At 48.8% G+C, this 20,598-nt stretch overlaps 1 protein-coding gene across 12 annotated transcripts in view; it reads left to right on the plus strand.

Moving 5' to 3' along the window:
• The window catches only part of LOC130367665 (complement C3-like), a 229,346-nt gene that overhangs the window by 110,793 nt on the left and 97,955 nt on the right, over positions 1-20,598 (plus strand). For all 12 annotated transcript variants that reach the window (XM_056570233.1, XM_056570231.1, XM_056570230.1 and 9 more), the window contains exons 16-19: positions 597-671; positions 1,743-1,943; positions 2,424-2,535; positions 18,869-18,957. In XM_056570233.1, coding sequence (XP_056426208.1) covers positions 597-671; positions 1,743-1,943; positions 2,424-2,535; positions 18,869-18,957 — 477 coding nt within the window. The remainder of the gene's footprint in view (positions 1-596; positions 672-1,742; positions 1,944-2,423; positions 2,536-18,868; positions 18,958-20,598) is intronic.

The following is a 20,598-nucleotide window of genomic DNA, read 5'->3' on the forward strand; positions in this document are numbered from 1 at the left end:
GATATACTGTATATATAATGTGAGGGGTGGACTCACTTATGGGATATACTGTATATATAATGTGAGGGGTGGACTCACTTATGGGATATACTGTATATATAATGTGAGGGGTGGACTCACTTATGGGAGATACTGTATATATAATGTGAGGGGTGGCCTCACTTATGGGATATACTGTATATATAATGTGAGGGGTGGCCTCACTTATGGGATATACTGTATATATAATGTGAGGGGTGGAGTCACTTATGGGAGATACTGTAAAGATTCAGCAAGAAAAAAAGGAAAATCCAGTGTGAAGTTCCATATAAAAAAAATTTTTTTATAAATCCATAAAAGCAGTAGTTCACCAAAGCATAGGTAAAAAAAAACACTGTGGATCTGACGTGTGATACTGTAAAGATTGATAAAAGTGTCTAAAGATTAACTAAATGTACAATACATCCTGAGCCACTGTAATAAACCTGGCCTATTTTCATACAGACTGTCTGATATTAATATTAACCAGTATAAGTAAATCAGTTTATCTAAGAAAAAAACAAACACACATACAGGTTTTGATATTGGTTTTACCATATGCTTTTGTTTATTCCCAGATGCATCATGTACGGACACTAGAACACGCAAAAAAAGATCTTCAGCGCTTTTAATGGAACAAAAAACTCAGAAGGGTAGGAGGAGAGAAATGGTATAATGGAGATCTTCTTTTTTAGGATTTCATGGACATAGCCCAGCACTGTCTTCTCCTTTGTGTGGACGCTACTGGCCATTTTGGACTTCTGAAAATGGGGTCTTGGGACTCTAGTTTTCCTGAAAATTATGGCAACCTAAAATGCACGTTCATTTATAAAAGCATAGAGTCACGTACCTTATTGATTCATTTAGCTCAGGAGGCTTGGCTTGAATAACAAGGCTGTATCAAGCTGAGATGGTGGTAGGTGTGATGTATTACAGCCCATAGTGTAGCGTTGGAGAAAATCTGCCATATTTTCACCCTCTGCCACGTTATGTACACTCTCTGGTCTTGCACACCTTGCTCATTGATCCTCCATTTAGCCTTTCCAGTTGGGCACAAGGCACCAAGTTCCATGCACAGAAACTAAGGCACAGGAGTCCCCATCCAATCTTACATGGGCCGCGACAGGACGTAGAGGGGTGGGAAACTCCTGGATGAATTTTTCAGATCAGCAAGTCAACAGCACTTAATAGACAATGCTCAACAGAGTTTCACATACATATAGCCTAATATTAAGTGTGCCTCCGTCAAAAGTGCGCTATAGGTGGCCGCCTCTTTAGCCGATAGGAGGAACCGGCCCTGCACATAGGCCCAGATTTACTATTGTTGTAGCTTTTTTCCCTATTTGTATTTAATCAGACTATTTGTTTTGTATACCAGATTTACTAATTTGGCACATTGTGCTACAATTGGGTTTCAACAAATAACCGAAAAATTATAAAACGAAAAACCCACAGTCATTTTTCCTACCTACACCATCCTGTTGGATTTGTGGGGGATAAAACACACCAAAATGTTATTGTAAAAGCCAACACTAAACTGTCCAGATGGAAATAGGACACTGTTGGTAAAAGGAGCAATGAACATGTCACTAAGAGGGCTCCACCTTTTCTAGTACTGTTTATACTGTGTGGTCCATTTTACCATGGAGGTCTATAGATATATTTTTGCCTTATTCATGTTGAGGTGTGTTGTAGAATTAACTTGTTTCTTCAAAATTGTTTAGCTTCTACTTACACAGACCTGGAAAAGCAGTGCTGCAGCGATGGCATGGCCAGCAACCCGATGGGCCACAGCTGTGATCGGCGTGCTCGCCACATTCAAGATGGAGACAAGTGTGTGAAGGCTTTCCTGGACTGCTGCAGATACATTGAACTGAAACTGAAGACTGAGAGGTTTCAGAAAGAAAATGATGACCTAGATAGAAGTAAGCAGTTACAGGGCAGGGAAATCTAGGTGGTTGTAAAGGATCCAAAAATAATTTTCTTCCCAAAAAAAAAATAGGGCCACACCTGTCCACAGGTTGTGTGGTATGGCAGCTCAAACCCGATTACTTTCATGGGGCTGAGCTGCAATACCAGACGCAACCCATGGACAAGTGTGGCACTGGAAGAAAGCAGCCTTTGGACCCATTTACACTGCAGAATATTTCCGAGCAGACATTCTGTGCTGCCGAAATCTATCAATGCTAGGACTGAACAGACATGCACTGTCCCCATAGCATCAAATTAATCAGGACTTCATGAACCTACATTTATTCTTTAAAAACCTGACGCCCTCGCATACCTATAAATAATGGGCTGGGACCTGGATCTATAGGACACTTGTGGTATATGCTACATGTAGGCCATATATTTAAAGAAATGGAAATACCTCTTTGATCCTGTGAATCCGTTCTTTCATACAGGTGAAGATGACTATGAATATTATCCAGATGCTGACATTATGGTCAGGAGTGATTTTCCAGAGAGCTGGTTGTGGAGCATTGTAAAAATGGAAGAACCGCCTGATGCAGAGAAGTGAGTGCTTCAATGAGGCTAAGTTTCTACTTGTTTTTTTTGTGCTGCGTTTTTTGGGGATTAAAAAAACGCATGAAAAAACACCTGAAAAAACGCCAGTGCAATGTCCTGCGTCTGGAATTTTTTCTGGCGTTTTTTCATTTGTGTGGAAATTGCATTTTCTCTATCGGCTCCATTGGGGGACACAGACCATGGGTGTATGATGCTGTCACAAGGAGGCTCAACACTATGGCAACAAGAGAAGTTGGCTCCTCCCAGCAGGGTATACCCGCCCACAGGCACCTGAGCTAATCAGTTTTAGCTTAGTGTCTGAAGGAGGTGGACATGGTCTGGAGTTCTCTCCAGACCAGGTCTTCTGTTTTATTATTTTCCTAGTTAGGGATGTGTTAGTTTTTTATTCCTTTTTTTATTTTTCCGGAAGGTCGTTGTATAAGACAACCTGCTTCTATGACCACCATTTTTCGGTGGATCCAGTCTGCTCTTTTTGGGAGCTTACCGCTGCAAGGGGAAGATCCCACCCTTCAGGGGTTTGGCTCATTCCACCCTTTTTTGGGGCATCCTGGGCCCTCCGCTACGTGGCTTCGGCCTTGCAGTTCTGTAAGGCGTCCGCGTGGTCGTCTTTGTACACTTTCTCAAGGTGCTACCAGATTCATGCCTTTGCATCAGTTGATGCTACTCGGGGCTGTAAGATGTTGCAGACGGCGGTGGTCCAGTTTGTGGTTTTCTCTTGACCTGTCGGTCTTCTCCTATTGCTCTGGGACTAAAACTGATTACCTCAGGTGCCTGTGGGCGGGTATACCCTGCTGGGAGGAGCCGACTTCTCTTGTTGCCATAGTGTCGAGCCTCCTAGTGACAGCAGCATACACCCATGGTCTGTGTCCCCCATTGGATCCTTCGAGAAAGAGATTTTACGGTAAGCATAAAAAAACCTCCTTTCTCTATCGGCTCCATTGGCGGACACAGACAGTGGGTGTATTTTGCTGTCTCTAGGAGGTGTGACACTATGGTAATAAAAAAAAGTCAGCTCCTCCCAGCAGGATATACCCGCCTTCAGGCTCTGAGCTAATCAGTTTAAGCTTAGTGTCTGAAGGAGGTGGACATGGGCTGGATTCTCCAGTCCAGGTCTTCTGTTTTTTATTTTCTGAGTATAGGGACGTGTTAGTTTTTTATTCCCTTTCTTTTCCGTTTTCAGGTGGGGACTCAGGAACTGCGGTTCACTTTTTCCCCATTGCGAGTAAGGGGGCACAGACATCGCGTATATGCGCTGTTAACCCCCCCTCGCCAACGGTCAGCGCCTGGGTGGAACCTCATGGGTCCGGGTCCCCCTATGTCTCTGCTCGCCTCGCTCGCGCATAGAAGCTAGGCGTGATGCAGGGACCATAAGCTGGCTGAAGACTTCACTGAAGACTCCATTAGGTAAGTTCTTCTGACTGAGGTAAGTACTTTCCCCCCTTTTTTTCTCCATAGGTACGGACTTGCAACCTCTGGAGACCCCCTGTTTTTGGCCCACCTTCAGTTTTATGGGGCTGCATTTTACAGGGGGCTGCATCTTTTTATTGGGGGAGCAGTGACACCTAAGGGGGCATATATTATAGGACACTTTACTTCTATGTGTGTGTGTGTGCTTGGTGCAACTACTTCAGCGCCTTATATGCGGCTGTTTGCCGCGGCGCAGTTCGGGCCGGGCGCTTCCAGCGCCGGCTTACTTTCGCTTTACTTCAGCGCCTTATCCACGGTTTACAGCCGCGACGCCACTTTGAGCCATGTCGGCCGGCGTTTAGGCCGCCCGCTCTATTCCCCCGAGCGCTATGCGGACTGGACATGGCGCTCGGGACAAGGAGGGGGCGCCATGACAGTCCTTCTCGGCTGGTCTTAGCTTGGCCCACAGGGCTGGGAGCTTCCAGGGGCGCGAAGCAGCCTCCAATCAGCGCCGTGGGTGCGATTTTCACAATGTTTGGGCCTGTTACTGGGTGCCTTACTTTCGGGCACGCCCCTCCCTTTCCATTGGCTGGTCTTTTTTAGTCTCCTTAGCTGCACGGAGTGGGTTCTCCTCACTGCAGCTGACAGGGGACACAGACCAGGGTGAGAAGGCTAGTCTCTCTCTCTCTTTTTCCACCCTTATGTCCACTCCCAGTGCTGTTCCTCCCTCTAGTCAGAAACCTGGAACATCAGTGACTTATTGTTTTTGTAAGCACTGTAATACCAAGATGTCTGGCTCTCCTGAGCCCACTTGCCCTGCCTGTTCCACTGCTCCCCCAGACCCCCTGGTACCTCCAGATGCCCTTTCGGTCCCGGTGGGTTGAGCTGCTCCACCGCCCTGGGTTTCTCCCTGACCCAGTATATGGCTGACTTGACACAAGTCTCCCGTTCGGTGGTAAGGCCTCCCGGGTAGTGGTGTCCGCCCTGAAGGGGTCTTCCCTGCGCAGGACCTCTGAGAGGGCCCGCTCCTCGTCTCCTCATGCTTCACACTCTCACAAGCGTACTAGGGGTGCCTCGTCTGACTCTTCCAGTGAGTCTTCAGATAGACGTGGGCGTTCCCCTTGTGGGTCCCACCCCCCTGTCATCTGGGCACGAACGTCGCTCCTCCAGAGGACGTTCTCGGAATCGCTGCTCTGCCACGCCAGAGCTGCGTACCCGGTTAGGGTCGCCCCCCTCCAGGACTGCCTCTACTCATTCACTTCCCCTGGTGTACTGGTGGACGAGGCTTCCGAGCCGGCATCTGACTCAGAGGACCGCTCGGACTCAATTGCAATGGTGAACTCATTGGTGACAGCCATAAGAGACACCTTTCACCTAGAGGACCCAGGATCTTCGGATGTCTATCCAGAAGTATCCTTTCATCGTCCTAAGCTAGCACCTCAAAGGTTCAGCTCTCACGCTGACTTTGACGACATTCTGGAATCTGCAGGGAAACATCCAGACAAGAGGTTCCCGGGAATCAAGACAATCCAAGAACGTTATCCATTTGTCAAGGACTTTGTCGCTAAGGTGGTTTTCCCTCCCTCAGTGGATCCACCAATCTCCTGGATCCAATCTCCTGCCTCTGGTAGTTGTAGCTACCTTCAAGGATCCCACGGACAAGAAGGTAGAATCCTTAGCGAAGTTTGCTTCTGAAGCAGCTGGCTCTTCTCTTCTTCCCATCTTCGCCTCGACATGGGTATCCAAGGCCCTGTTGTAGTGCTGCCAAAAGCTCCATCAGGATATCTTAGCGGGAATCCCCCCCCCCCCCCCCAGAGGATCTATCTGCTCTGGCTCTCCAATGCTCTAAAGCTGGGGACTTTCACATATTCAGCCCGTTGTTCTGCCTTTGCTGTGGGTCACCTAGTGGCTTTCCGCCGCTTTATGTGGCTTAAAGCTTGGAATGTGGATGCCGCTTCCAAAAGATCTCTCACTGAGCTTCCCTTTACGAACGCCTCAATGAGATTATCTCCGAGGCAACGGGAGGTTTAAGTTCCTTTTTACCTCAAAATAAGGCTCGCCCTTCTTCCCAATGGAAGTCCTTTTTCCGTTCGGTCATTTCGGACCTCTGGTTCCAGCTAAGGGTCCGGGCAGGCGCCCTCGCAGGACAAGTAGGCTCCCTCGTGCCGGGCACGCCCGGCTTGGAAGTCGGACTCCAACCAGTCCGGCCGTTTTGCGCCCAAATCGGGCAACCGCAAGCCCACTTCTGCATGAAATGAGGTCTCTTCGGGTGGGAGGTCGTCTCTTGTTTTCCGAGACATCTGGACTTCACACATTCAGGACTCTGGGGTCAGGGATGTGGTGTCCAACGGTTACTGGATCGAATTCGCCTCCCTTCCGAGGGATCGCGTTTTTCGATCATGGGCCCCCCGGTCTCCTCCTCTGGCAAAGCATTTTCGAGTGGCTCTCCAGTCTCTGTTTCTCCAGGGTGTTATCGTCCCCGTTCCTCCAGGGGAACGTTTTCGGGGTTTCTATTCAAATTTTTTTGTGGTCCCCAAGATGGACGGTTCTGTGCGATCAATCCAACCATCACCTTCTCATCCAACACTTCAGAATGGAATCTCTCCGTTTGGTGGTGGCGTCCCTGGAACAAGTGGAGTTCCCTTCATCGGTGGACATCAAGGATGCCTACCTCCATGTGCCAATATTTCCGGGCCATCATCGGTACCTCCGCTTGCGGTTCCGGAGGGGCACTTTCAATTCGTAGCTCTCCCCTTTGGTTTGGCCACGGCTCCTCGGGTCCTTACAAAGATCCTTGCGCCAGTGTTGGGCCTGTTTGGTCGAGGGGAATCTTGACAATATCCTGTCTGGACGACCCTCTCATCAACGCTCCAACCAGAGACCAGACTCTGGAGAATCTGGACGTCACTCTCCACACTCTGACTCGCTTCGGGTGGATGCTCAACCTGGACAAGTAAGTCTTCTGTCCTACCCAGTCTATAACCTTCCTGGGGCTTCAATTCAACGGCCTCTGCCCACATTTGTCTTCCGCCAGACAAGCGTCTGGCGCTCTGGTTGGGGGTCCGCTCCCTTCAGACCCAGGTATCAGTCTCCATCTGCACAGTATGGACATCCTGGGTCGGGTGGTGGCAACTATGGAGGCCGTACCCTTTGCAGTTTCATTACCGCCCCCTTCAACTGGCGATTCTCTCTCGATGGAAAAGGTCTCCTCTGTCCCTCAATCGTCAAATTGTTCTCCCTCGCAGGGTCCGTCAGTCTCTGCTCTGGTGGCTCCGCTTCCCCCTTCTTCTCCAAGGGCGGTCATTTCTTCCCCTTCTCTGGCAGGTTGTTACAACGGTTGCCAGCCTGTCGGGCTGGGGCAGCGTGTTCAGGGATTGGACGGTCCAGGGACTCTGGTCTCCCCTGGAGTCCCTTTTTCCGATAAACATATTGGAATTACGGGCGATTCTTCTTTGTCTTCTTTATTGGGAGTCCCGTCTTCAATGTCATCCTGTCCGCGTTCAGTTGGGCAACGCCATGGCCATGGCGTACATAATCGACAGGACGGCGCTCGCAGCTCGGCAGCCATGGCCGAGGTGACCAAGATTCTCACCTTGGCGGAGAGTAAAGTTCAGGCCATTTCAGCGTTTCACATTCCGGGAGTGTTCAACTGGGAAATGGACTTCCTCAGTCGGTCCTCTCCCAAACCCGGCAAGTGATCTCTTCTTCCGGAGGTCTTCGCACAGCTCTGCGACCTCAGGGGCTTCCGGACGAGGACCTCTTCGCGTTCCGGCACAATCGGAAGGTCCTTCCATTTGTGTCCAAGTTCCGGGACCCTCAGGCTCTGGCCGTGGACGCCCTAGTGATTCCTTTGGCGGGGTTCGCCCTGCCTTATCTGCTCCTTCCTTGGGTGCTGAGGAAGCTCAAGGCAGAGGACGTCCTCGCCTTTTCTGGTAGCTCCAGATTGGCCCCGAAGGTCGTGGTACGCCGACGTAGTCAGGCTCCTGGACGATGCTCCTCTGCGCCTTCCGTTCCTCCCGGTCCCACTCTCTCAGGGTCCTCTTGCCACCCAAATTTACAGTCGCTGCATTTGTTGGCGTGGCGGTTGAGACCGCGGTTTTGAGGGCCTGCGGGTTCTCTTCCCAAGTCATTCACACCATGCTCTAGGCTCGTAAGCCCTCCTCCGCACGAATCTGCCACCGTACTTGGCGGTTTTATTTTCGTTGGTGTGAAGCTCAGGACTTCTCCCCGGTGACCTTCTCGGTTCCCCGTCTTTTCTCCTTTTTTTTTTGCAGTCGGGATTGGAACTGGGGTTGTCTCTCAGTTCCCTTAAAGGTCAGGTTTGGCCCCTGGTTTCTATTTCTCATGTCCGGACCTTCACGCAAGGAGTGTCGCATGCTGTTCCTCCTTATCGGTCACCTTCTCCCCCTTGGGACTTGAACTTGGTTCTGAGTGCCATCCAGGGTGAACCCTTTGAGCCCCTTAGAGAGGTGTCTCTCTGCCTCCTTTCTTGAAAAGTGGCGTTTCTTGTTGCTATCACCTCCATCCGGAGGGTGTCTGAACTGGCAGTTCTTTCCTGCCGTTTTCCGTTTCTGGTGATCCACCAGGACAGGTCGTTTTCCGGCCAGTTCCTTCCTTTTTGCCTAAGGTGGTCTTGGCCTTTCATCTCAATGAGGACATTGTCCTCCCGTCCTTTTGTCCGGCTCCTTCTCATCCTAAGAAGCGCTTACTACACAAGCTGGATGTAGCTTTGGGCTGTTCGGTCTTATCTCTCCATCACTTCTTCGTTTCGCCAGTGTGATTCCTTTGTCGTCCTTACGGAAGGTCGTCGCAAGGGACAACCTGCTTCCAAGGCCACCATTTCTCGGTAGATTCGGTCCGTCATTGCGGAAGCCTATCGTTGTAAGGGGTAGATTCCTCCTTTCAGGGTTGTGGCTCATTCCACAGGTTCTGTTGGGCTTCCTGGGCTCTCCAGAATAGAGCCTCGGCCTCGCAGATTTGCATGCCGGCTACCTGGTCGTTTTTGCACTCTCTCGAGGTTTTCCGAGTTCATACTTTCGCATCGGCTGATGCTAGTCTGGGTCATAAAGTGTTGCAGGCGGCAGTGGATCGGCCGTCTGCCTCATTACTTATCTGCCCACACAAGGGACGGCTTTGGTACGTCCCACGGTCTGTCCCCCCCAATGGAGCCGACAGAGAAAAGGAGATTTTTTAACACTTACCGTAAAATCTCTTTCTCGAAGGATCCATTGGGGGACACAGCTCCCTCCCTTTTTGGGTTTTTCCTTTGGTTCTCTGTCCGAGGGTGTGTTCAGTTGTGTTTTTTCTTCTGGTTCTCGGACAGTTTTGGGTTTTTCTTTGCCCTATTGGTCTCCTCCTATTGCTCTGGAACTTAAACTGACTAGCTCAGAGCCTGAAGGCGGGTATATCCTGCTGGGAGGAGCTGAATTTTTTTATTACCATAGTGTCACACCTCCTAGAGACAGCAAGATACACCAACGGTCTGTGTCCCCCAATGGATCATTCCAGAAAGATATTTTACGGTAAGTGTTAAAAAATCTCCTTTTTCTCTATCGGCTCCATTGGGGGACACAGACCGTGGGGTGTATGCTGCTGTCTCTAGGAGGTGTGACACTATGGTAATAAAAAAAAGTCGGCTCCTCCCAGCAGGATATACCCGCCTTCAGGCCCTGAGCTAATCAGTTTAAGCTTAGTGTCTGAAGGAGGTGGACCTGGTCTGGATTTCTCCAGACCAGGTCTTCTGATTTTTTGTTTTCCTAGTATAAGGACGCGTTCGTTTTTTATTCCTTTTTCTTTCCTGTTTTCAGGTGGGGACTCAGGGACTCCGGTTCCCTGTTTCCCCATTGCGAGTAAGGGGGCACAGACTTTGCGTATATGCGCTGTTCACCCCCCTCGCCAACGGTCCGTGCCTGGGTTGGTACCTCATGGGTCCGTGTCCCCCTATTTCCCTGCTCGCCTCGCTTACGTGAAGACTTCACTGAAGACTCCATTAGGTAAGTTCTTCTGACTGAGGTAAGTACTTTCCCCCTTTTTCTCCATAGGTGCGGACTTGCAACCTCTGGAGACCCCCTGTTTTTGGCCCACCTTTTCAGGATATGGGGCTGGCTTATACAGGGGCTGGACTTTTATTCTGGGGGAGCAGTGGCATCTTAGGGGGCATGTACTATGTTTTACATTGTGTACTTCACTGTGTGTGTGTGGTTACTTGTGGCTACGACCGCAGCGCCTTATATGCGGCTGACAGCCACGGCACTGGTACAGGCCGGGCGCTCTCTGCGCCGGCCTACTTTTACTTTCTCCGGCAGCCTCTGCCGGCGTATAGGCCGACCGCTCTATTTCCCTGAGCGCATATGCGGCTGACATGTGCGCTCGGGACAAGGAGCGGGCGCCATTACAGCTTCTTCTCGGCCTGTATATAGCTCCACCCACAGGGCTATGGGAGCTCTTCAGAGGCGCGAAGTAGCCTCCAATCAGTGCCGTGGGCGCAATTTTCAGTTAGAAGAGGCCTATTAGTTAGTGCCTCTGCTTCAGGCACGCCCCTCTCTACTATTGGCTGGCCTGTTTCTTACACTTTAGCTGCACGAAGCCGAGTTCTCCTCACTGCAGCTGCCAGGAGACACAGACTAGGGTGAGAAAGTTCCTGTATCTTTTCTCATTATGTCCGTACCCAGAGCTGTTCCTCACTCTAAACAGAAACCTGGAACGTCAGTGACTTATTTTGTCTGTAAGCACTGTAATACCAAGATGCCTGGCTCTAACAAGCCCACTTGCACTGCCTGCTCCACTGCTCCCCCAGACCCCCTGGTACCCCCTGATGCCCTTTCGGTTCCGGTGGATTCAGCCGCTCCACCAGCCTGGGTTTCTTCCCTGACCCAGTATATGGCTGACTTGACCCAAGTCTCCCATTCGGTGGCTGAGGCCTCCCGGGAAGTGGTGTCCGCCTTGAAGGGGTCTTCCCTGCGCAGGGCCTCTGAGAGGACCCGCTCCTCGTCTCCACATACTTCACGCTCTCACAAGCGTACTAGGGGCGCCTCGTCTGACTCTTCCATTGAGTCTTCAGATAGACGTGGGCATTCCCCTCGTGGATCCCGCCCCCCTGTCATCTGGGCACAAGTGGCGCTCCTCCAGAGGACATTCTGAGTCGCCTATCTGCCACGCCAGAGCCGCGTACCCGGTCCGGGTTGCCCCCCTCCAGGACTGCCTCTACTTGTTCACATTCACCTGGTGAACTGGCGGACGAGGCTTCTGAGCCGGCATCTGACTCAGAGGACCGCTCGGATTCAGTTGAAACGGTGAACTCATTAGTGACAGCAATAAGAGACACCTTTCACCTTCAAGGATTCCACAGACAAGAAGGTAGAATTCTTAGCGAAGTTTGCCTCTGAAGCAGCTGGCTATTCTCTTCTTCCCATCTTCGCCGCGACATGGGTGTCCAAGGCCCTGTCGGAGTGGTGCCAAAAGCTCCATCAGGGTATCTTAGTGGGATCCCCCCCCCCCCCATAGGATCTATCTGCTCTGGCTCTCCAATGCTCTAAAGCTGGGGACTTCCTGTGTGCAGCTTCCATGCAGTCAGCCCGTTGTTCTGCCTTTGCTGTGGGTCACCTAGCGGCTCTCCGCCACTCTATGTGGCTTAAAGCTTGGAATGCGGATGCCGCTTCCAAAAGATCTCTCACTGAGCTTCCTTTTACGGGTGGCCGTCTTTTTGGCAAGTGCCTTGATGAGATTATCTCTGAGGCGACGGGAGGTAAGAGTTCCTTGTTGCCTCAAAATATGGCTCGCCCTACTTCCCAAAGGAAGTCCTTTTCCTTTCGGTCCTTTAAGACCTTTGGCTTCAGCAAAGGGTCCGGGCAGGCGCCTTCGCGGGACAAGAAGGCTCCCTCGTTCCGGGCGCACCGTCTTGGAAGTCGGATTCCAACCGGTCCGGCCGTTTTGCGCCCAAATCAGGCAACCGCAAACCCACTTCTGCATGAAGTGAGGCCTCCACCCGCGTTTTTTTCTCGGGTGGGAGGTCGTCTCTTACTTTTTCGAGACATCTGGACCTCACACATTCAGGACTCTTGGGTCAGGGACGTGGTGTCCAACGGTTACCGAATCGAATTCGCCTCCCTTCCGAGGGATCGCTTTTTTTGATCCCGGGCCCCCCGGTCTCCTTCTCTGGCGAAGCAATTTCGAGAGGCTCTCCAGTCTCTGCTTCTCCAGGGGGGTTATCGTTCCCGTTCCTCCAGGGGAACGGTTTCGGGGTTTCTATTCCAATCTTTTTGTGGTTCCCAAGAAGGACAGTTCTGTGCGACCAATCCTAGACCTCAAGCGTCTCAACCGTCATCTTCTTATCCGCCACTTCCGAATGGAATCTCTCCGTTTGGTGGTGGCGTCCCTGAAACAAGGGGAGTTTCTTTCATCGGTGGACATCAAGGATGCCTACCTCCAAGTGCCAATATTTCCAGGCCATAATCGGTACCTCCGCTTTGCGGTTCCGGAGGGGCACTTTCAATTCGTAGCCCTCCCCTTTGGTCTGGCCACGGCTCCTCGGGTCTTTACCAAGATCCTTGCGCCAGTGTTGCGCCTGTTACGTTCGAGGGGAGCCTCGGGCTGGGGCGGCGTGTTCAGGGATTCGACGGTTCAGGGACTCTGGTCTCCCCGAGAGACCCTTCTTCCGATAAACATATTGGAATTACGGGCGATTCTTCTTTGTCTTCTTCATTGGGAGTCCCGTCTTCAGTCCCGTCATGTCCGAGTCCAGTCGGACAACGCCACGGCCAGGCGTACATAAATCGACAAGGCGGCACTCGCAGCTCGGCACCCATGGCCGAGGTGACCAAGATTCTCACCTGGGCGGAAAGCAAGGTTCCGGCCATTTCGGCGATTCACATTCCGGGAGTGCTCAACTGGGAAGCGGACTTCCTCAGTCGGTCCTCACCCAACCCCGGTGAGTGGTCTCTACATCCAGAGGTCTTCGCGCAACTCTGCGACCTCTGGGGCATTCTGGACGTGGACCTCTTCGCGTCCCGGCACAAACGGAAGATCCTTCCTTTTGTGTCCAAGTCCCAGGACCCTCAGGCTCTGGCCGTGGACGCCCTAGTGATTCCTTGGGCGGGGTTTGCCCTACCCTATCTGATCCCTCCCCTTCTGCTCCTTCCCAGGGTTTTGAGGAAGCTCAAAACAGAGGACGTCCCCGCCATTCTGGTAGCTCCAGATTGGCCCCGAAGGTCGTGGTATGCCGACGTAGTCAGGCTCCTGGATGACGCTCCACTGCGCCTTCCGCTCCATCCGGACCTGCTCTCTCAGGGTCCTCTTTGCCACCCCAATCTACAGTCGCTGCATTTGACGGCGTTGCGGTTGAGACCGCGGTTTTGAGGGCCCGCGGGTTCTCTTCCCAAGTAATTCACACCATGCTCTGGGCTCGTAAGCTAGAAATGAAGAAGGAGTCCAGCACTGCAGTGAAGGCAGCTTTATTGTGTGAGGAGCAAGCATTAAAAGCACACTAGTCAGACATGTTTCAAGCGCGAACGCTCTTCCTCGTCACCGAGGAAGAGCGTTCGCGCTTGAAACATGTCTGACTAGTGTGCTTTTAATGCTTGCTCCTCACACAATAAAGCTGCCTTCACTGCAGTGCTGGACTCCTTCTTCATTTCTAGTATCCGGGGCGCCTGGCCGGGCACCGGTCCGTGCATAGCACGACACGGGAGGTGAGCTGGACTCTCTTCATTCCTTTCTGGGCTCGTAAGCCCTCCTCCGCAAAAATTTACTACTGTACTTGGCGGTCTTATTTTCGCTGGTGTGAAGCTCAGGACCTGTAACCTTCTCGGTTCCCCGTCTTCTCTCCTTTTTGCAGTCGGGTTTGGAACTGGGGTTGTCTCTCGGTTCCCTTAAAGGTCAGGTTTCGGCCCTTGCTATCCTTTTCCAGCGGCCCCTGGCTTCTAATTCTCATGTCCGGACCTTCCTTCAAGGAGTGACGCATGCTGTTCCTCCTTATCGGTCACCCTCTCCCTCTTGGGACTTGAATTTGGTTCTGAGTGCCCTCCAGGGTGAACCCTTTGAGCCCCTTAGAGAGGTATCTCTCCGCCTCCTTTCTTGGAAAGTGGCGTTTCTTGTTGCTATCACCTCCATCCGGAGGGTGTCTGAATTGGCAGCTCTCTCTTGCCGTTCTCCGTTTCTGGTGATCCACCAAGACAAGGTTATTTTTCCGGCCAGATCCTTCCTTTTTGCCTAAGGTGGTCTTGGCCTTTCATCTCAATGAGGACATTGTCCTCCCGTCCTTTTGTCCGGCTCCTTCTCATCCTAAGAAGCGCTTACTACACAAGCTGGATGTAGCTTTGGGCTGTTTGGTCTTATCTCTCCATCACTTCTTCGTTTCGTCAGTGTGATTTCTTTGTCGTCATTACGGAAGGTCGTCGCAAGGGACAACCGGCTTCCAAGGCCACCATTTCTCGGTAGATTTGGTCCGTCATTGCGGAAGCCTATTGTTGTAAGGGGAAGATTCCTCCTTTCAGGGTTGTGGCTCATTCTACCCGTTCTGTTGGGGCATCCTGGGCTCTCCAGAATAGAGCCTCGGCCTCGCAGATTTGCAAGGTGGCTACCTGGTTGTCTTTGCACACTTTCTCAAGGTTCTACCGAGTTCATACCTTCGCATCGGCTGATGCTAGTCTGGGTCGTAAAGTGTTGCAGGCGGCAGTGGATCGGCTGTCTGCCTGACTGCTTATCTGCCCACCCAAGGGATGGCTTTGGTACGTCCCACGGTCGGTGCCCCCCAATGGAGCCGATAGAGAAAAGGAGATTTTTGTTTACTTACCGTAAAATCTCTTTCTTGGAGGATCCATTGGGGCACACAATTTCCGCCCTTTTGGGGTTTCCTTTTGTTCTCTGTCCGAGGGTGTGTTCGGTTATGTTTTTTTCTTCTGGTTCTCGGACAGTTTTTTTTTTTGACCTGTTGGTCTCCTCCTAGTGCTCTGGAACTAAAACTGATTAGCTCAGGGCCTGAAGGCGGGTATATCCTGCTGGGAGGAGCTGACTATTTTTATTACCATAGTGTCACACCTCCTAGAGACAGCAGCATACACCCCACGGTCTGTGTCCCCCAATGGATCCTCCGAGAAAGAGATTTTACGGTAAGTAAACAAAAATCTCCTTTTTGGCACATTTTGGCGTTTTTTTTTTTTTGGTACCCAAAATTTGTTGGGTAGCAAAAAAAAAAAAAAAAAAGGACGGAGCAGTGATGGAAAAAATTTTGTTAAACGAAATGTATATATTTTATAACAACATTTTTATTATTTTTTTAATAAGGGTGTGTGTTTCCCTTTTTTTTCCCTATTTTTTACATTTTTTATGTAGTACTACTACTCCCAGCATGGAACAGACTGTTCCGTGCTGGGAGTAGTAGTACCTGTAGTAATAGACATATCGCCCCGGATGTCAGTCTGACACCCAATGCAATCGTCCATAATATAGCAGAGATACAGCTCTATACAGTGCTCACGTCTCTGCTCTATACTCCGGCCAGTGATGTGAATAGAACATCATTCATATTTCCCACCCAGAGTGGGGATTGGCTGGATCGTTGCAGCCAATCACAGCTCTGAAGGAATTATCAATGAGTGAGTGGCCGGAGTACAGAGCAGGGATGTGAGCGATGTATACAGCCGCTCCATCTCTGCTATAGACAGGACTATCACAGCGGGTGTCAGTAGTGACATCCACTGTGATGTGTCCTTAACTGCAGGCACTACTACTCCCAACATGGAGCACACTCTGCTCCATGCTGGGAGCTGTAGTACCTGTACTTATAAACAGATAGCAGCAATGATGCGATCGTCCATAATATAGCAGAGATACAGCTCTATACAGTGCTCACGTCTCTGCTCTATACTCCGGCCAGTGATGTGAATAGAACATCATTCATATTTCCCACCCAGAGTGGGGATTGACTGGATCATTGCAGCTAATCACAGCTTTGAGGGAATTATCAATGAGTGAGTGGCCGGAGTACAGAGCAGGGATGTGAGCGATGTATACAGCCGCTCCATCTCTGCTATAGACAGGACTATCACAGCGGGTGTCAGTAGTGACATTCACTGTGATGTGTCCTTAACTGCAGACACTACTACTCCCAACATGGAGCACACTCTGCTCCATGCTGGGAGCTGTAGTACCTGTACTAATAAACAGATAGCAGCAAGTGTAACTTCTGACACTCGCTGCGATCTGTCTTTTAATGAAGGTACTACAGCTCCCAGCATTGAGAAGAGTGTGCTCCATGTTGGGAGTAGTAGTACCTGCAGTTATGGAAAGATCACAGCGGGTATCACTCCTGACACCCGCTGTGATCCTCCGGTATAATGTATAGATGCAGCAGCCGCTCTCCTATGGTCCCCTGCACTGCCGTATATATACACGTTCCAATTTCCCTCAGAGAGCTGTGATTGGCTGGAACCATCTGGCCAATCACAGCTCTCTGCAGGAAATCTGAATATGTGTATATATACGACAGTGCAGGGGACCTTAGAAGAGCGGCCGGCCGCATCTATATATTATACAGGAGGATCGCAACCGGCGATCTGTCAATTAGTACAGGTACTACTACTCCCATCATGGAACAGTCTGCTCCATGCTGGGAGTAGTAGTAGTACCTAAAAAAAATTAAAAAAATTAAAAATAAATAAAGTGAATAACACACACACACTACATTTTTATTATTGTCGGCTACATTTTTAGGTCCCCACCCGCCCACATAAATTGATCCCTGTTTAAAAATAAAAAAAAATTTGTAATAAAAGATAAATTTAGTTAGATACAATTTTTTCCTTCACTACTGTATCTTTTTTATTTTATTTTTTTGATGGTACCCTATGAAATTTTATTAAAAAAGGTATCTCCATCACTTTTTTGGATCACTAAAGTCCAAAAAAGAATAAAAACCGCCTGCAAAAACGCCAAAGTTAAAACCCACATATCGTTTTTCTTGGCGTTTTTTCACTCCCATAGACTTCTATGGGAGAAAAACGTCACGATTTTGACAACAAAAAAAACGCCAGTAGCTCAACATGCTGCAATTACCAACGATTTCAAAAACGCAAGAAAAGAGTGAAAAAACACCAAAAGGATTAAAAAAAAGCCAAAGTGAAAAACGCCAAGTGGAATAAGAATTTACTCATTGATTTACTGCTAACATCTGGCCGCAGCGTTTTTGGCCGAAAAAACGCCATGCGGCAGAATTGGCATTTTTCTTGGCGTTTTTGCCCCCAAAAAAACAAGTGGAATCCTAGCCTGATTCCTCTAATCGATAAAAGTTTTTACATAAAGAGGACCCGTGCATAAAGAGTGTCCCCCAGCATGAACCCTGGCCTTCACCAGCAATGTTTAGGATAGCCTGAGGGTAAATGAAGCAACGCAATGATCATTTACCCTAGAGATTAGCAAATTGAGTTAGGATGAAAAAGATTTGAGTTTTTTACAGTTCCTGACATGAAATCCTAGTAATATTTCCTTGTTTTTTCCAGTCAGGATCACTTTTGCATTTTAAGAATGTGAAATGTCAGACAATAGCGACAATGATTTATATCGGCTTTTATTTCCTTCATCACATTCCCAGGGGCTCTGAAGTTTATATACATATATGTAGTTTTTGCCTCTCTTAAAAACTAAGTTAAATCTTCTTCTTTTGTAAGCCCAGTAGGGAGCAGTCTATGGAACCTGTACTGATTAGGGCAAAACTGAAAACCTGGACTGGCCAGTAAGCAGACTTAAAGAGGTACTCCAGTGGAAAACTTTTTTTTTTTTTTTTTTTTAAATCAACTGGTGCCAGAATGTTAAACAGATTTGTATTTGTATTCTATTAAAAAATCTTAATCCTTCTAGTACTTATTAGCTGCTGAATACTACAGAGGAAATTCTTTTCTTTTTGGAACACAGTGCTCTCTGCTGACATCACGAGCACAGGGCTCTCTGCTGACATCTCTGTCCATTTTAGGAATTGTCCAGAGCAGCATATGTTTGCTATGGGGATTTTCTCCTACTCTGGACAGTTCTTAAAATGGACAGAGATGTCAGCAGAGAGCACTGTGGTCATGATGTCAGCAGAGAGCTCTGTGTTCCAAAAAGAAAAGAATTTCCTCTGTAGTATTCAGCAGCTAATAGGTATTAGAAGGATTAAGATTCTTTTAATAGAAGTAATTTACAAATCCGTTTAACTTTCTGGCACCAGTTGATTTTAACAAAAAGTTTTCCACCGGAGTACCCCTTTAATCAAAAGTCACTTGTCATCTATGGTCTGCTAAGGATTTCAACCTACTCCTGGATTTCTCAAATATCAGCTTTCCTTGGATGAGATGTGAACTTCCACGAGTCTCATACACATAGGGAAGGAATCGTACAAAATATAGTGATCCCATATTGCCATTCCTGTCTATGTCTGACACTAGCGATTGGAGAGGTCTCGGTACAGACACTCAGACCAATGTAAACTTTTGACATGTCTGTGCAACATGTGAAAAATTTAATGAAATGACACTAAGATTTTAAACACTTTTGGGCCAGAGAAAGTAAGCAACAATTTTGGTTCTTACTGTCTTCAGGCTCAGGGTTGCCTGGCCAATCAGAATCCTAAAGCAAATTCCAAAAAGGCTGGATCAACCAAAACTATTTTTTTATTTTTTTTTGTCAAATTTAGGTCAAATCTAATTCATTCCAAATCAATTCGCTTATAACAGAGGTGGAATGGTCATTGCATTGCTTCATTTGTCCTGAAGAGGCGCTGTAGGGAAAATAACTAACTACAGTCCGATTATCCCAAACATTGCCAGTGAACGCTCGGGTTCTTGCCCGGGGACACTTTTGTAATTAGCTTATTGTCCATTGACATTTCCAACAAAAAGGAATACTTGCACAAAACCCCTTTAATATAGTATTTCTCTTTCATCAGCATCTCAACAAAAGTCCTGACGAATGTCATCCTTAAGGACTCCATAACAACATGGGAACTGCTGGCTGTGAGTCTATCAGAAGATAAAGGTAAAAGTATTACAAACAGAAGGAATTCTCCTTCTACCTTATTTTCTCCTGTGTTTGAAGCACCGAGGCAGTTACTAGACAATAGTTTCTTAAAGGGGTACTCCACCACTTTAAAGCTTGTACTGTCTATAGATGAGCCAAAGATACCAGTGCACAGCTCATATATCTCCAGCGCTCCCACAGAGAATGCGTGGAGCGAGTGCCAACATGCCACTCTATGCACAGGGTGAGTCAGGGGTCAGACCCCTCCCTATTAGACACACATCCCCTAGTCCAGGGTAGCACTGAGAGTTGTGATTGGCCGGATGGTGCCAGCCAATCATAACTTTTAGCGGCATATTTGAATCTGTTATGTGAAGAGAACATCACATCACAGAATACATTACCGGGCAGGGGAGCAGAGAAGTATGGCCGTGCCGTTGGCTTCTATAGATGATGGTCGCCACGCCCCCTCCCGTACACTTGCATTGAGGGGGGCGGGGCATGACATCACACGGGAGCGGGGTCATGATGTCACGATACTTCGGCCCTGTGGTCGTCACGCTTCACACTAGGAGCCTCCAGCGCTGCGGAGAGCTCACAAAGGTGGGTGCGGAATGACAGATTGCGGGGGTCCTCAGCTGCGGGACTCCCGCGATCATACATCTTATCCCCGTTCCTTTGGATAGGGGATAAGATGTTTCAGGGCCGGGGTACCCCTTTAAGAGTGCCACCCCTGGCTGCCTTGCATTCCACATCTGTGTCCAGTCATCATTTGCAGGTCATAGGGTCAATTGAACCAACAGTACAGAATGAGATTGTACAGTGGGGCAAAAAAATATTTAGTCAGCCACAAATTGTGAAAAAAGATGAGAGAGGCTGTAATTTTCATCATAGGTATATCTCAACTATGAGAGACATAATAAAAAAAATCTTTAAAATCATCACATTATCTGATTTTTAAAGAATTTATTTGCAAATTATTGTGAAAAATAAGTATTTGGTCACCTACAAACAAGCAAGATTTCTGGCTCTCACAGACCTGTAACTTCTTCTTTGAGAGTCTCCTCTGTCCCCCACTCGTTACCTGTATTAATGGCTCCTGTTTGAACTTGTTATCAGTATAAAAGACACCTGTCCACAACCTCAAACAGTCACACTCCAAACTCTACTATGGCCAAGACCAAAGAGCTGTCGAAGGACACCAGAAACAAAATTGTAGACCTGCACCAGGCTGGGAAGACTGAATCTGCAATAGGCAAGCAGCTTGGTGTGAAGAAATCAACTGTGGGACCAATTATTAGAAAATGGAAGACATACAAGACCTCTGATAATCTCCCTCGATCTGGAGCTCCACACAAGATCTCACCCAGTGGTATCAAAAAGATCACAAGTACGATGAGCAAAAATCCCAGAACCACACAGGGGGACCTAGTGAATGACCTGCAGAGAGCTGGGACCAAAGTAACAAAGGCTACCATCAGTAACACACTATGCCGCCAGGGACTCAAATCATGCAGTGCCAGAAGTGACCCCCTACTTAAGCCAGTACATGTCCAGGCCTGTCTGAAGTTTGTTAGAGAGCATTTGGATGATCCAGAAGAGGATTGGGAGAATGTCATATGGTCAGATGAAACCAAAGTAGAACTTTTTGGTAAAAAC

The sequence above is a fragment of the Hyla sarda genome, chromosome 4 (genome assembly GCF_029499605.1).
Source record: "Hyla sarda isolate aHylSar1 chromosome 4, aHylSar1.hap1, whole genome shotgun sequence".
NCBI lineage: Eukaryota > Metazoa > Chordata > Amphibia > Anura > Hylidae > Hyla > Hyla sarda.